The 14,175-nt window shown below is 32.9% G+C and overlaps 2 protein-coding genes across 2 annotated transcripts; both read right to left on the bottom strand.

Moving 5' to 3' along the window:
* Nucleotides 1-28: 28 nt before the first annotated feature.
* LOC113514074 (uncharacterized) lies at nucleotides 29-8,459 on the bottom strand. Its single transcript, XM_052899321.1, has 3 exons — nucleotides 8,441-8,459; nucleotides 1,152-1,407; nucleotides 29-565 (listed from the first exon to the last, which is right to left on the bottom strand). Exons 1-3 carry the CDS (start codon nucleotides 8,457-8,459, stop codon nucleotides 121-123), a joined length of 720 nt encoding a protein of 239 aa, XP_052755281.1. The 3' UTR covers nucleotides 29-120.
* Nucleotides 8,460-12,215: 3,756 nt separating this feature from the next.
* On the bottom strand, nucleotides 12,216-13,966 carry LOC113517890 (neurofilament heavy polypeptide-like). The gene has a single exon (XM_031910779.2). It carries the CDS (start codon nucleotides 13,188-13,190, stop codon nucleotides 12,432-12,434), a length of 759 nt encoding a protein of 252 aa, XP_031766639.2. The 5' UTR covers nucleotides 13,191-13,966; the 3' UTR covers nucleotides 12,216-12,431.
* Between the last annotated feature and the right edge of the window lie 209 nt (nucleotides 13,967-14,175).

The raw sequence follows: 14,175 nt of genomic DNA, 5'->3' as shown, positions 1-14,175 counted from the left end.
AACTTAGAGAAATAGCTTATAGGCATTAGTATTTTAATAGAAGATTTTATTTATAACGTTTCTTTGAACGAAGGGTTTGTGCTCCCTTGTTCTGAAGTATAATACATTTTTGTCGTTAAACTATTGGTATTCAGGTTCGGGAATAAGCAAATTTTTCTCTTGCATCAGTCTCTTCTTTATTTCTCTCTTTTTTATCCTTTTTATTATGTAGTAAATTATTTTACAGCTATACATATTCAGAACTAAGAGGAGAACACCTCTCATCCAGCAAACAGAAGCTGCCACAGGCAACCACCCAGCAAATTCGTCATAACTCTTCAATTGTAACTCTACACTCCAGCCGCTGTATCTCAGCACCATGCCTTTGGTAAGACTTTGCTGGATGTGCACGACGTAGACGATAGCTATTGACAAATCAAATAGTATGACTGAAACAGTAATATAGAAGAAGACAGCAAGTACCACTTTCAGTACTTTGATGTTTTTGCTCTTTCTGGTCACAATACTGAGGATTATGGCCGCGATCATCCAGACAACATGAATTGCCAAACTCAACTCTATGTACCTACGGATATAGACGTTTATATATTATTATTTAATAATAACATTTGTATGTAGTACTTTCATTAAAAAAAGAGGAGAAATCTTCAAAAGAAGATGCGACTTCAAAATGGAAGAAGTCTTAAAAGCTGTATTTTCGTGTGTATGCAATGTAGTACCATTTAACTGACGTTGATAATAAAAATTCAATTGACAAGTTTCTTTCTTATTATTACGATCGAAGGAGCTATTTTTGTTTGTTTAGAAAAGTATTATATTGTTTTAATATAAAAAAGTTTCTAGTGAATACAACTAGAGGTGACGTGGCAAGACAGTCTCTTATCTTTTGCATTTTTGTCACCTACCCTTTTTATTGTCTCTCAATGTTCTTTACTCAAAGGTTATTTAATGATAAGGTAGCCTTTTGTATCGTTTAACATTAAAATTTACTGTATTTTCTTTTACAACTGATGCAATAAAGTGTAAATAAGTAAATAAGTTTTCCAAATATAGACTGGTATCTATAGTTGGTCATTAACATCAATCCCATCTTTTGTTCCACAATAAATAGTTTGTTCAAATACAAGTGAAATTTGCCATATAATACTGACTTTCTTGTTTTAGCTGATAATCTTGTTGAAACAGTTACTAGTGCAGGTTTCCATTTTATTGGCAATACTTGGAAACCAAATGTTTCATTTGGTAATTCAATATTGGAGAGAGACCGAGCCACTTTTAAACTATAGCCGCACGCTTGCGAGTAGAAGAGGTACATGATCCGGGCTAGCTTGTCAAAGTCCAGGGTTGCATTGTCTGGAGACCAGACGCACTGGAGAATTATAGCGGATCCGAAGAAAACAAAAACACCTGGCAAAGAGAAAAGTTAATTTAAAATCAATTTTTGAATTCCAATTTTAACCAAATAGTAATAGATGAAACTAACTCGACACTGGTTGGACGCGTCGTATTATAGTATAGAAAGTTAAAAAACATTGTCGTTTTATCACCAAAGTGTTTTTAGAAAAATATTCAGATTTATTGATAAAACGTATATCAACAGAGCACTAACGACTTTGATTACTCTCTCAAATCATAGTAGTGTAATTCAAAGCGATGCTTAATAGTGGAACGTAATCAGAGGGGATTTGAACTAAGTTCTAACGCCTTTGACAAGCGCTTAGTGATAGCAAATAGTTTGCTAATTCACTGGAAATCTCACAACAAACACGGTGAGTTCACGGAGACAGTAACTTTGATGATGTTATATCCACTGCTGAAGTTGGTAACATGGATACATTTAAAATAGATATTGATACGTTCTATACTTAGATTACATAGATAGAGCGTCTTCATAGAAATGTTTTACCAGAGGGAGACTTTGTACAAAAGTCGATTGCTTGGGTACCTCTGTCCCATTCGTATTTCAACCGTGAAGCAGTTGTGTTTGCATGGCTGTGTTTCGATTTAAAGGGTGGGATATGGCGTGAATTTACTGGGTACAGAGGAATAACATCTGAGTCCTTAGGAATGGCAACACATGGGGGGTATCATGGGCGAAACAGTATACTCTGTTATGTCCATGGTACTGTTCATGTCTATAGGCGACGGTTACCATTTCCATCAGGTGGGCCGTCAGCTTGTTTGCCATTCTAAGTTGAATAAAAAAAAAAAAGTTTTACTAAACATACACATACTAATAAACTAAACAACACATACATACTCGTATTAACTTTTTTATTTATTTGTTCGTGAATAGGGTTTTTTTTTGATGGGTGAAAATGGTATGGTAGCCCCGCTTGCGCTAATGGGATATGCTGGCGGAGCACCAGTGAAGGGTAATAGATGAGAATGAAAACAGGCCAGTTAGCACATCACGATGATTTCATCAGGAATTAACCATGATAGTTTCCAGGGGGAACCGCGAGGAGGTCGACCTGGTTGGGTATATTGCTAGCAATGGGATTCTCAGTTTCCATTACTAACAATCCCTTTCCCCCCCGTAAATAGGGTTACCAGAATGTATATTTACTATTTATAGTGAGTAGTAAATATATATAATATAAAAGAAATTACATTTTAATATTATATTGGAAAATAAAAACGACACAAAACTCTACTTCGAATATATTTGAAAGAACAAAATAAACGGAAAATAATGTTTATATTAAATGATTACTTTGATTTATATCCAAATATAAACTTATGTGTATTCGTAATAAAATAATTGAAAATGGATTAATATAAGTAAATTAATTTTATTTATAACCAATACGTACATATAATATATATAAAAATATTAGTCTGATTTTTTTTTATTTTAAAACCGTTGAATTAATTTCTATAAAATAATTATAACATAAATATATTTTGTTTTTATGTAATTAGGTAAAAATTAATTTAGTTTATGTACATATTGTTAATCTGTATCATTTATAATATTTAATATTTCTAATGTAATAACCTGTATTTAAGTACATAAAGTCATCATTCATTCATACTTTGAAGGGAATAATAAAGACATTTCATTCATTCATTCATTCATTCAGTTTTTACTCTTGTTTGTGAAAGGTAGTGCACCTTTTAACAATATAAATCCATTCTCCTAGATCACACGTTACATATTACAATTCTATCAGTTTCAAAACGTTCAGTAAATGTACAAAAGCCATTTTAACTAATATACATCGAGATTGTTCGCTAATTTATTGTACAACACAGCCGGCTGAGTTTTGAGATCGATGCCAATTAAATTCTGCAATTCGATTGTGAATTTCAAACGTGCCTACTAATAAATCATTTGCGCCGTTCGAGAGTGGTAACAGATATCACGGCGTAATTGCACTAGGTCGGTATCATTATATTCTATCGAAGGTATATCATTCTATCGAAAATGAATTGGCCTTGATTATATTAATTAAAATTTTAATTATATTTAATTGTAATTTTAGTTATTTTTAAATAAATTAATTTGAATTTTAATTAAATTAAATTGAATTTTAATTAAATTAAATTGAATTTTAATTAAATTAAATTGAATTTTAATTAAATTCAATTGAATTTTAATTAAATTAAATTGAATTTTAATTAAATTCAATTGAATTTTAATTAAATTAATTTGAATTTTAATTAAATTAATTTAAATTTTAATTAAATTACTTTGAATTTTAATTAAATTACTTTGAATTTTAATTAAATTAAATTTTAATTAAATTCAATTGGATTTTAATTAAATTCAATTGAATTTTAATAAAATTAATTTGAAATTTAATTAAATTAATTTGAATTTTATTTAATATAATTTAAATTTTAATTAAATTTATTTGAATTTTAATTAAAATAATTTAATTTTTAATTAAAATAATTTAAATTTTAATTAAATTACTTTGAATTTTAATTAAATAAAAAAATATTCAAGTAACTTAATAATAATAATTTCTGAATAGTCTTTTTTTAATCTACCACCCAGGGAGGGAAGGGATTGTTAGTAATATGGACCACCAGTCCCATTTCTTGCAATATACGCTATCAGATCGACCTCCACGTGATTGCCCCTGGAGACCATCATACTGAATTCCTGGTATATTCATCATGAAGGGCTAACTGACCTGCCTTTTCATCCTCACCTATCATCACTCACTGGTGCCCCGTCAGTTAGCGCGGGCGGTGCTACTATTTCATTATCATCCATTAAAAAATCTACAACTCAGTTCGGAATGTAATTTTAGTTGAGAAGAACGAGCAAGAATTACAGCTGTTGCTTTTTTTAATTCTATTCTATGCTTGTTGTTATGTATTTCTGATTAGATATTTCAAATAATGCTGTTCCGACATAGAATTAGCAACCTTTTTCTTACCCGTGGGTATCGTAAGAAGCGACTAAGAGAACTTAATGATCGAAGGATGGGCAGTATTGTTCCTCTCAAAATATCGTCATAGCCTAACTGCGGTTACTAATTAGCCTGCCAAACATGGCGACAATTTCAATAGTAGCAAAAAGTTATTTTGATTTAAAAACTAAACGGATTTTAATAAAAAAAATATGGGATTAATCTGTGTCCTTTCAGATTTTTTTTATACAACTTAGAATGGCAAACAAGCTGACGGCCCACCTGATGGAAAGTGGTAACCGTCGCCTATAGACATGAGCAGTACCATGGACATAACAGAGTATACTGTTGAATTAATTAATTAATTAAATAGACTTATTTACAAGTTCTCTTAAATTATCAGTTTTTTTATGATTATACTGCTAAGTTTGGGATGTTGCTATTTGCTGAGAAGAACCTATAAGAATCTCAACAATACTCTTTTCAAATTATTATTTATGTACAAGATAATTTTATATTTACACGGGTACCGTTACTATACGACACACACCTTATACGACATGACGATTTTTTTAAGAGCATAGTAGAAGGAAAAATAGAGGACAAAAGAGGAAGAGGAAGACCGAGGAATAACTACATGGGACAGATAAAAGAAACACTAGGTGTCATTTCGTATAAGGAGGTCAAGGATATGGACTGGGATAGAGCTGGCTGGAGGAAGATGCATGAATTAGTTGCACCGACAAGAGGAAACTCTTAAATGAAAAGATAGATAGATAGATACTCTTTATTGTTTCCTCCAAAAGATTACAATAGTAAACTTATTATAAATATAAATAATTACAAGAAATAATCACAATGAGAAAACAATGGGCGACCTTATCGCTAAGAGCGATCTCTTCCTGGCAACCTTTGGATGGAGAGGAGTAATTATAAACAATTTGGTAGGAGGCACGATGAAAAATTTTGTTAGTTCTAGATATGGGAGATGTAATACATATAATAATATGAAAATTATCCCTACTCATTATTATATATATATATATATATATATATACACATATACACACACATACATACATATACACATATATACATATATAAAAGAGATTATAGTAACATAATTAGAATTAAGTTCTATTTATGATTTTCCTTAGAAATCGGGTTATAAGTCTTAAACTGTTAATCTTGAAATTTCAAGTTGAATTTTCCATAAATATTTACTAGTAACTCTGTCATTTTATAATACTTAATTGTAAGCAATTTGCTTTTGTGGATGATCAAAAACGAAATTTATTATGCCGTCAACAGAAGCGATTCCGGAAATTTGTTATTTAGTCTATTTGAGCGAAAAATATTTTTACATCACTGCAAAAGACAAATATATTGGCAGCAATAAAGGAAATTATAGAATTATACGTAATTTTGCAATTTTTTTCTTAATTATTATTTATTTATATTATTTCTTTTTTTTTTAAATCTATACTTATAATAAATCTGTAGAGAGGTCAATTCTGTACATGAAATACATTTCCAAAATAACTATCAGGCGGTGATTAGTGATCGATACTGATGCCAAAAATGCAATCAGTAAATTTTTTGTCTATCTGTCTGTATATATGTTCGTTATAGAAACAAAAACTACTTGACGGATTTTAACGAAACTTGGTACAATTATCCTTCAGGGCAGGTTATAGTATACTTTTCATCACGTTACGATCAATAGGAGCAGAGCAGTGAAGGGATATGTTGGGAAAACGGGAGAAGTTACTCCATTTTTAAGCTTCCGTTGCGGGTGCAGCCTTAATGGCCACTTTTTAAAATGTACAAATGTCCACTCGTGCGAAGCCGGGACGGACCGCTAGTACACAATAAATTATTATTTTAATCTCATTTTATATTCAGATACTGTAGCCGTCACTATAAGTAATTACATTCATTTACAGAAAATTATACATTTCAAATCAGAAATTGATTTGTTTACCGCACCCCCAATTCCCTACAGACCGCTTTGTACACGTAAATGACCCGCCTGTCTATCTTGCTCTAACGTGCACATTACTATGTTTCTATCTCTTTTCAAGATAGGTACAGATCTTTATAGTTTTTATCTCTCTCCTATAAGCTCTTTCAGTGTTGAAAATTGCAGGCATGTGTGTTTCAAGAGTGTTGCCTGACGTATATGTATGCAGTTTTACTTCTTATAACCTGTATTGCTAACAATGGGGCTGTCAAAATCCATTGCTAACAATCCCTTTACCCTCTTTTGAGTGGGTTAAAAATGGAAGTTTATTTTTAAAGTAACCGTATCTTTTATAATATTAAGGCCTTCGCCTATTCTGCGTACAAATTACCTTGATTAAGCCTTTTGAAATATAAAGCTTTTATTTAATGTATTCTTTCCACGTAATACCTTTCATACGAAATAGTGTTTTCATTAACATACTTTTAATATTGATTGTTTGATAATATTTAATACATTATTACTATTATTATTTAACTCTTTATGGTATACCAGAAATATATACAATGATATTGGAACAATTCAAGTGAAATATAGTAACATTGGCCGTGTGGTGGGCAGAAGTTGTTGAGTTTGTTTTCATGTCTCCAGTCACCACAATTATTATTTTTAATAATTGCAACATTAGGCATAGACAACGAAAGAGTAGTTAACGGTAGAGTAGGCCAGAGGGCGCTGCATGATTGTCTTTGGTGTGTGTGAAAAATGTAAGATATATGGCTGAGGGAATTGTTGTAAAATATAAAGGAAATAAAAGTATAAGTGGATTTAAATACGTGATTTTTATTGCTCGGCGCAAGTGCTCATGCTTCATTATATCAAATATTAATAAAAATATCAATATAAGTAATGCGGTCGCTTGCAGTTAACCCGCCCGCGAGCGACCGGGGATTAATGCCCACTCGAACTCTTTCTGCGATATAGATTTGGTAGAAGTGAATCAGCTTTGGTCATTTTACCAGAGGGAGGCTTTGTACAAAAGCTGTTTGCTTGGACACCTCTGTCCCATTCGTGTTTCTACCGTGAAGCAGTTGTGTTTGCATGGCTGTGTTTCGGTTTGAAGGGTGGGATATGGCGTGAATTTACTGGGTACAATGCGTGAGGGGTATCATGAGGGTCATCACGAAACAGTATAATCTGTAATGTCTATGGTACTGCTCATGTCTATAGGCGACGGTTACTACTTTTCATCAGGTGGGCCGTCAGCGTGTTTGCCATTCTAAGTTGCATAAAAAATTAAATTAAAAAGAACAGAATATAACGGCTATATCATCCATATGATTGGATTTACATTGATTTTTTTGGAATAAAAAGTGTCCTTCTCCGTATATTATATTTATACAAAATTTCATAATTATTGGTTTAGCCTTTAAGGCTAATAATAGGTAAGAAATAAACTCATTTTCACATTTATAATATTACTACGGATGCCAACAAGGCTGCCAAGCGTGGCAACTATTGGCAAAACCCCCTATGGTATGGGGGAGGCTACGCCATAATAATAAATAATAATAATAAAATAATAATTCTTTAATCATTGTGTGGCAAACCTTAATCATTGGATAGCCCATTTTAGCACACACGGTGATTTTTTGTTATATGACAATTGTATTAGGCACTTTGCTAAACGATATAGTATTTGAAGGTTTTACCTACGTATTGTTATTTTTGTCTCTTACATTTAATAAATACATAGTGTCATTGATACGTTTTCTATGTGCAGTTGGCAACGTGACTAGACTTGATACTACTAGGAAATGCCTTGGTTACATTTTATTTTACAGTTAACCATAAATCAGTTTTATTTACACAAAAAGAAACGGATACATTAAGCCAATGATAGCGGATAGAAAATGCGAAATAAAAAATATGGACAAATTAAGCATTTAAAAATAATAAAATAAAAAAAAAATATTTTGTACTTTTATTAGATGGATTTTTTTTTGGAGTTTGTAACCTTCAAGAAAAGAGCATATTTCTTTTTAAAAGATTGGAAAATTTTCAATTCTGCCCATGTTGCGAGTGCCCATGGGTGGCGGTAGTCACTTACCATCAGAAGAGCTCGTCATTAGACCCTTGTGACAAACAATCTGACGGCCCACCTGATGGAAAGTGGTAACCGTCGCCTATAGACATGAGCAGTACCGTGAACATAACAGAGTATACCGTTTCGCCCATGATACTACCCATGTATTGCCATTCCTGAGGACTCAGGTGTTATTTCTCTGTACCCTGTTAATTCACTGCCATTTCCCACTCTTCAAACCAAACCACAGCCATGCAAACACAACTGCTTCACGGTAGAAACACGAATAGGACAGAGGTGCCAAGTAAACGACTTTTGTATAAAGTTTCCCTCTGCTTTGTACTCAAATATCAATCAATCAAGTTTTCAATAACTAGCAACCTCATTTCAACGTTATATATTGATTAATCAAACAATAGTAGAGAATAATTTGTGTGCTGCATGCTCATATGGGATGCATTCATATGGGATCATGTGGGATGCATTCCATCGTTATGGGCTTTCAATTCCGACAATAGTTTCCACTGAACTGCCTTTTAGGTTTGATTAGTTTTACCGAAATACACTGGAATTATTATGTCGCTTATTGAAAGAAAGAAAAAAAGATTTTTGTTCAAGTAAACTAAGATTTAAGCATTTTTGAATAGTAGGTTTTATTATGCAACTTAGAATAGCAAACAAGCTGACGGCCCACCTGATGGAAAGTGGTAACCGTCGCCTACAGATATGAGTAGTACCATGGACATAACAGAGTATACTGTTTCGCCCATGATACTCCATATGTGTTTCCATTCCTGAGGAATTAGGTGCTACTCCATTATATCCTGTCAATTCATTGCCATATCCTCTCTTCAAACCAAACCACAGCCATGCAAACACAACTGCTTCACGATAGAAACACGAATGGGACAGAGGTGCCAAAGCAAACGAATTTTGTACAAAGTCTTCTGTGGATAATATGTATATATATGATTTTTTTTTCAAGAGAAACGGGCAAGAAACTCAATTGTTGCTTTTTTCAAAAAGTTTACAAACTACTAAGCGGTATCAGATCATAAAATTAATATATATATATATATATATATATATATATATATATATATATATATATATATATATATATATATATATATATATATATATATATATATATATATATATATATATATATATATATATATATATATATTAGTACATAATTAAAACAAATCAATAAAACAACTCAGTTGCAGTGACCAGAGCAGAGCAATTCCTACAGGTAGCACCCGTCTACGAGTATGACGGATGAAACAGTCAAATGAGTCATCATTGCGATCAACCATATTTTAGGGGAAATTGATATTAAGTAGATCTCCGTGTCGGTTCCCGCATAAAATGAGCCACCCCTTCCTTTCCTGTGGGTTTCGTAAGAGGTAACTAAGGCAACTTATGGTAAAGGGATGGGCACCAGCGTCCCTCTTAAAACATCTGTAAAAACCTAACTACGATTGCCAATCCGTCTGCCAAGCGTGGCAACTACTGGCAAAACTCTCCTTATGGGGAAGTAGATAAAATTCGCTACATAAAATAATGATATTAATCACGATGCATCGTTGCTGAATAGTCTATTACTCTTTTGAAATGAAAAACTGCATAAAAAATAATTCAATATTTCGTAGATACCCGATTGAAAAAATATTTAAATTCGCCGTAGAGAGACTGTACGAAAGTCCTCTGCTTGGCTACCACTGTCCTATTCCTGGTTTTACCGTGAAGCAGTTGTGTTTGCATGGCTGTGTTTTAAAGGTGGGATATAGCAGTGAATTTATAAAGTACAAAGGCATAATATTTTAGTTCTCAGGAATGACAACATAAGGTATTATCGGCGACACAGTATACTCTGTGATGTCTGTTTTTGTTCATGTAAAATAAATAAATGTCTATAGGCGACTTTATATAATAGTCGTGTGCTTGGGTACCTCTGTCCCATTCGTGATTCTACCGTGTAGCAGTTGTGTTTGCATGTCTGTGTTTCTGTTTGAAGGGTGGGATATGGCGTGAATTTACAGGGTACAGAGCAAAAACACCTGAACCCTCAGGAATTGCAACGCAAAGGGGTATCATGAGTGATATATTGTGTAACATACACACAAAAAATACAAATGAATTAAGTACTCCCTCTTTTTGTGTCGTAATTTATATTAAATTGTATGAAATCATACAAATTTATTACAATTACATAAATTTATATTATTTATTTTATTTACACTTAAATAATTAAGTTAACATGTTGGCCATACTACTCTGTTATAAAATGTTTGTTAATTTTATTAGTAAAGCGCTGTTGGTTTTTTTTAAATAAATAAATAAACATTCCACAAAAAAAAATACGACTTCAGTTCAGCCATTACCAATTATTTTCATTTAAAAACTAAATTACTGCTCCGATTTTGATAAAATTTCTAAATAACTAGATAAGTTGGGAAGTGCATCCTTACAGATGTAAACAAAATTCTTCAAATCGGTTTACAACTGACGGAGTTATAAGTTAATAGACATAAAAAGTATAACCTAATTGAAAACCGTGTTCAAAAGACGGTCGAAAAGAAACCTAGTTATTCTACGACCCTGGATATATGAATAAAGCTCGGTGAACCAGATTCGTTATACAAAACGTACTGCACCACTCAATTGCATTCCTAGGAACGGATCTTTTGAACGGCATGCGGATTATAAGATAAAAATATGCTCTGGGAATTGTAATGCACAAAGTTTAAAGTTGACTGAATAATAAAACATTTTTAGGGTTCCGTACCTCCAAAGGAAATACGGAACCCTTATAAGATCGTTGTTCATCTGTTCGTCCATCTATCTGTCAAGATGCTTTTTCTCAGGATCGCGTGGAGGTATCAAGTTGAAATTAATATCATGCTATTATACTCAGATCTGCAATCTTTTAAAGCAGCGAAAAAAATCAAGCTTCAAAATCGACACAATCAAAAGATACGGCAGTTTATATTCCATTTGTATCGCATATTTTGACATTTGCAAAAGGAATTAAAATCTAAAGGGATTGACCTAGAATCATGAAATCTGGCAAGAAGCAACCTAAATAGAAGTAAAGGGGAAAATCCGAAAACTGTAAATTTGTAGTTATTCCACAAAAAAAAAATTAAGTTTGTGATTTTGTACGGAACCCTCGTTGCGCGAGTCCGACTCGCACGTAACCGGTTTTTTTCTGTTATAGAAATGATAATTTATATATTTTTTATACTTAAATAAAATAATAAATTTTTGTCCACACGATTAATTTAGCTATAAAGAAGTCACGAATGTGATTGTTAAAATTTTCATTTGCAAAAATTATTATGTATTATGATTCCTTCTCTTGTTTGCTATAAAGAAACTATAGTGCCTAACATGATATCCTTATTAATAAAAAAAAAATAGGTCGAGTGGAAATATTTCTATAAGTAAAGTATGCAAATTATCTTAAAATTTATTTTAAAATGGCGATCATATTATAATTTATGCAAGAATAAACCATCGTTTAAGTTGAAACGCGAGAAGGTCACACGAATTTGCCCATAAAATGTAGGGTAATTAAGATTTTTCCATTAAAACAAAATTATTTAAATGAGCTATTATTACGTATTTCTTGTGTAAACCGTTTTGTTTATGTTTCTAAAGGTTAAACTGATTGGAAACGAACACGGCGTGGTAAGAATATTACCAAATCAGTCAGACATTGTTATGATAAACAGCTTTGCAAATACCACATTACCGTTTGCCAGAATTCAATGGAACTGTTTCAAAGTGAAAATTAAAACAAATATGTTATGTAAATCACAGTTTATTGCGAGGTCTAAAAATAAATAAATAATTTATATAACTAGTCAAAACCCCAGTGCGAGATGAAAGGGAAACATTTAGGATGAATCAACGGCGAGTTAGCGCATAATGGACTATTTGAAAAGAGCACCTTTTAAATTTAAATTGCATCAATTTGCAATAAAATGCTATTTTTTCAATGGTTCTAATATAATTGGAAATAGGCGGCGGAGGTCGGGAATTGATACTGAGCTAAAGGTACGGTATACTCAGGAACTGCAGTGTAGATATATAATGGAGCACGGTCTTCATCTTTGTACTGGAGTTGAGCAGTATATGCCATCTTAGTTAAGTCATTCTGCGTGTTGTATTGGACTCTTTGCAACTGGGAGCCAGGAAGGAGTACGTAGTACGCACCCTGTTCACTCACCACATCATCCTTTGGCTCCTCTTCAGTTTTTTCTTTCTTTTCACCTTCACCCTTCTTTTCTTCTTCTCCGCCTTTTTTCTTCTCCTCGCCTTTAAGGTCTTCTACTTCACTTTTTTCTTCACTCTCACCTTCTTCGCTTTTTTCAGGTTTCTCACTCTTTTCACCTTCCTTGCTTTCTTCTTCGCTTCCCTCTTTTTCTTCTGCTCTTTTCACCATCGCTTCGGTGTTTCTTGGTACACCATATTCAACTTCGGGTTGTGTTTGGATCCTGAATGGAGCTTGGTAGCTGTCATCAGGAACGCCATAAGAAGTAGACGGTGGAGCAACTTCTTGTCGAGATGGCAATTTAAATTCTTTAGATGGTTTGAATCCAGCTGCAGGATATGGAGCTTCTTCAGTCTTCGCCTTATCCTCTTTTCCAGAACCGGATTCTTCGAGTTCTCCTCTTGCGAATCTATATTTCGTTTGCCTATACCGAGGTGGCTCAGCTAGGGCCACAGCTGCCAATAGTAGAACACAAACGTAAGCCTTCATTTTTAGTTTGGTGTTTTTGCTCTGACTGACCAGAGTCGATTGATGCTGTGTTCCGAAAGTGTAGCGCTTTTATACATATTCCGCAGACATGTATCGTCTCTGAGTGTCGTATGTCGTCGGAGGTTTCCGTTTATTCCGGATGTGTCATATCTCCTTCATATTCGTTATTCTAGACGAGTGGACCACGACATTGGCCCCTTAAAGCGGCAATGATCGGTTGTGTAATTGATGCCGATTAGAAACTGTCATTGTTCCCCGCGTGTACGTGACCAGAAAACATAGCGCGGTGACGAACTTACGAAAACACCTAATGTAGCGTTTTAATATTCATGACTTTTGGTGAAATCGCTTTCTTTTGCAGCCAATAATTAGGTCTTTGTGAGGGTGATGGACTGTATTGGATCTATTTTGGGTTAATGGACTAATTGTCTGTGATCATGATCGCAGTAGTGACGTGACGTTAGATAATTTTAACGGCTGAGTCCAACCGTGCTCTACAGGCACTGTGGTGTCAATGAATGCATAATTTATGATGTATTCTCCTTGGTATTTTAAAGGAATGCTAGTGCAATGTTTTGTTACAATATCTGCATTTGATTAAACTGAGAAATTAATTATATTTACAAGAAGAATTTTTATTACATCGTATAATATAATTAAATCTCATTACTATTACAACATAATTTAACTTGTTAATTTCAAAGATGACGGTCTAAAAGTGATTGTAAATAAGTATATTTGAATAAAAATCATTTAAATCTGAATTGAGAAGACAGTAACACAGTATAAATATGATTACTTTTAAATTAGATTTAAATATAAATAAAATTACTTTTATTTGTATAAAAATACCGACTGTAATATCTAATAGGGTAGGCAGATATATTCGTCGACTGTTGCTTCCCAGAGGCTAAATTTGAAAGATTACCGAGAGAAAACACTGAGAGATTAAATCTCCCTCCTCAGTTACTCGCTCATTTTTTAT

Source organism: Galleria mellonella, unplaced genomic scaffold, assembly GCF_026898425.1.
Source record: "Galleria mellonella isolate WM207_F2 unplaced genomic scaffold, CSIRO_AGI_GalMel_v1 utg57, whole genome shotgun sequence".
Taxonomy (NCBI): Eukaryota; Metazoa; Arthropoda; class Insecta; order Lepidoptera; family Pyralidae; genus Galleria; species Galleria mellonella.
Note: the sequence above shows the minus strand (reverse complement) of the source record. Positions and strands in the feature narration are given on the sequence as shown.

Excerpts from the sequence above, each read along its gene's own strand:
- LOC113517890 (XM_031910779.2), bottom strand. The coding sequence starts at position 13,190 with ATGAAGGCTTACGTTTGTGTTCTACTATTGGCAGCTGTGGCCCTAGCT.
- LOC113514074 (XM_052899321.1), bottom strand. Across the intron at positions 566-1,151 it reads TTATCAGCTAAAACAAGAAA|GTACATAGAGTTGAGTTTGG; the intron begins GTCAGTATTATA and ends CTATATCCGTAG.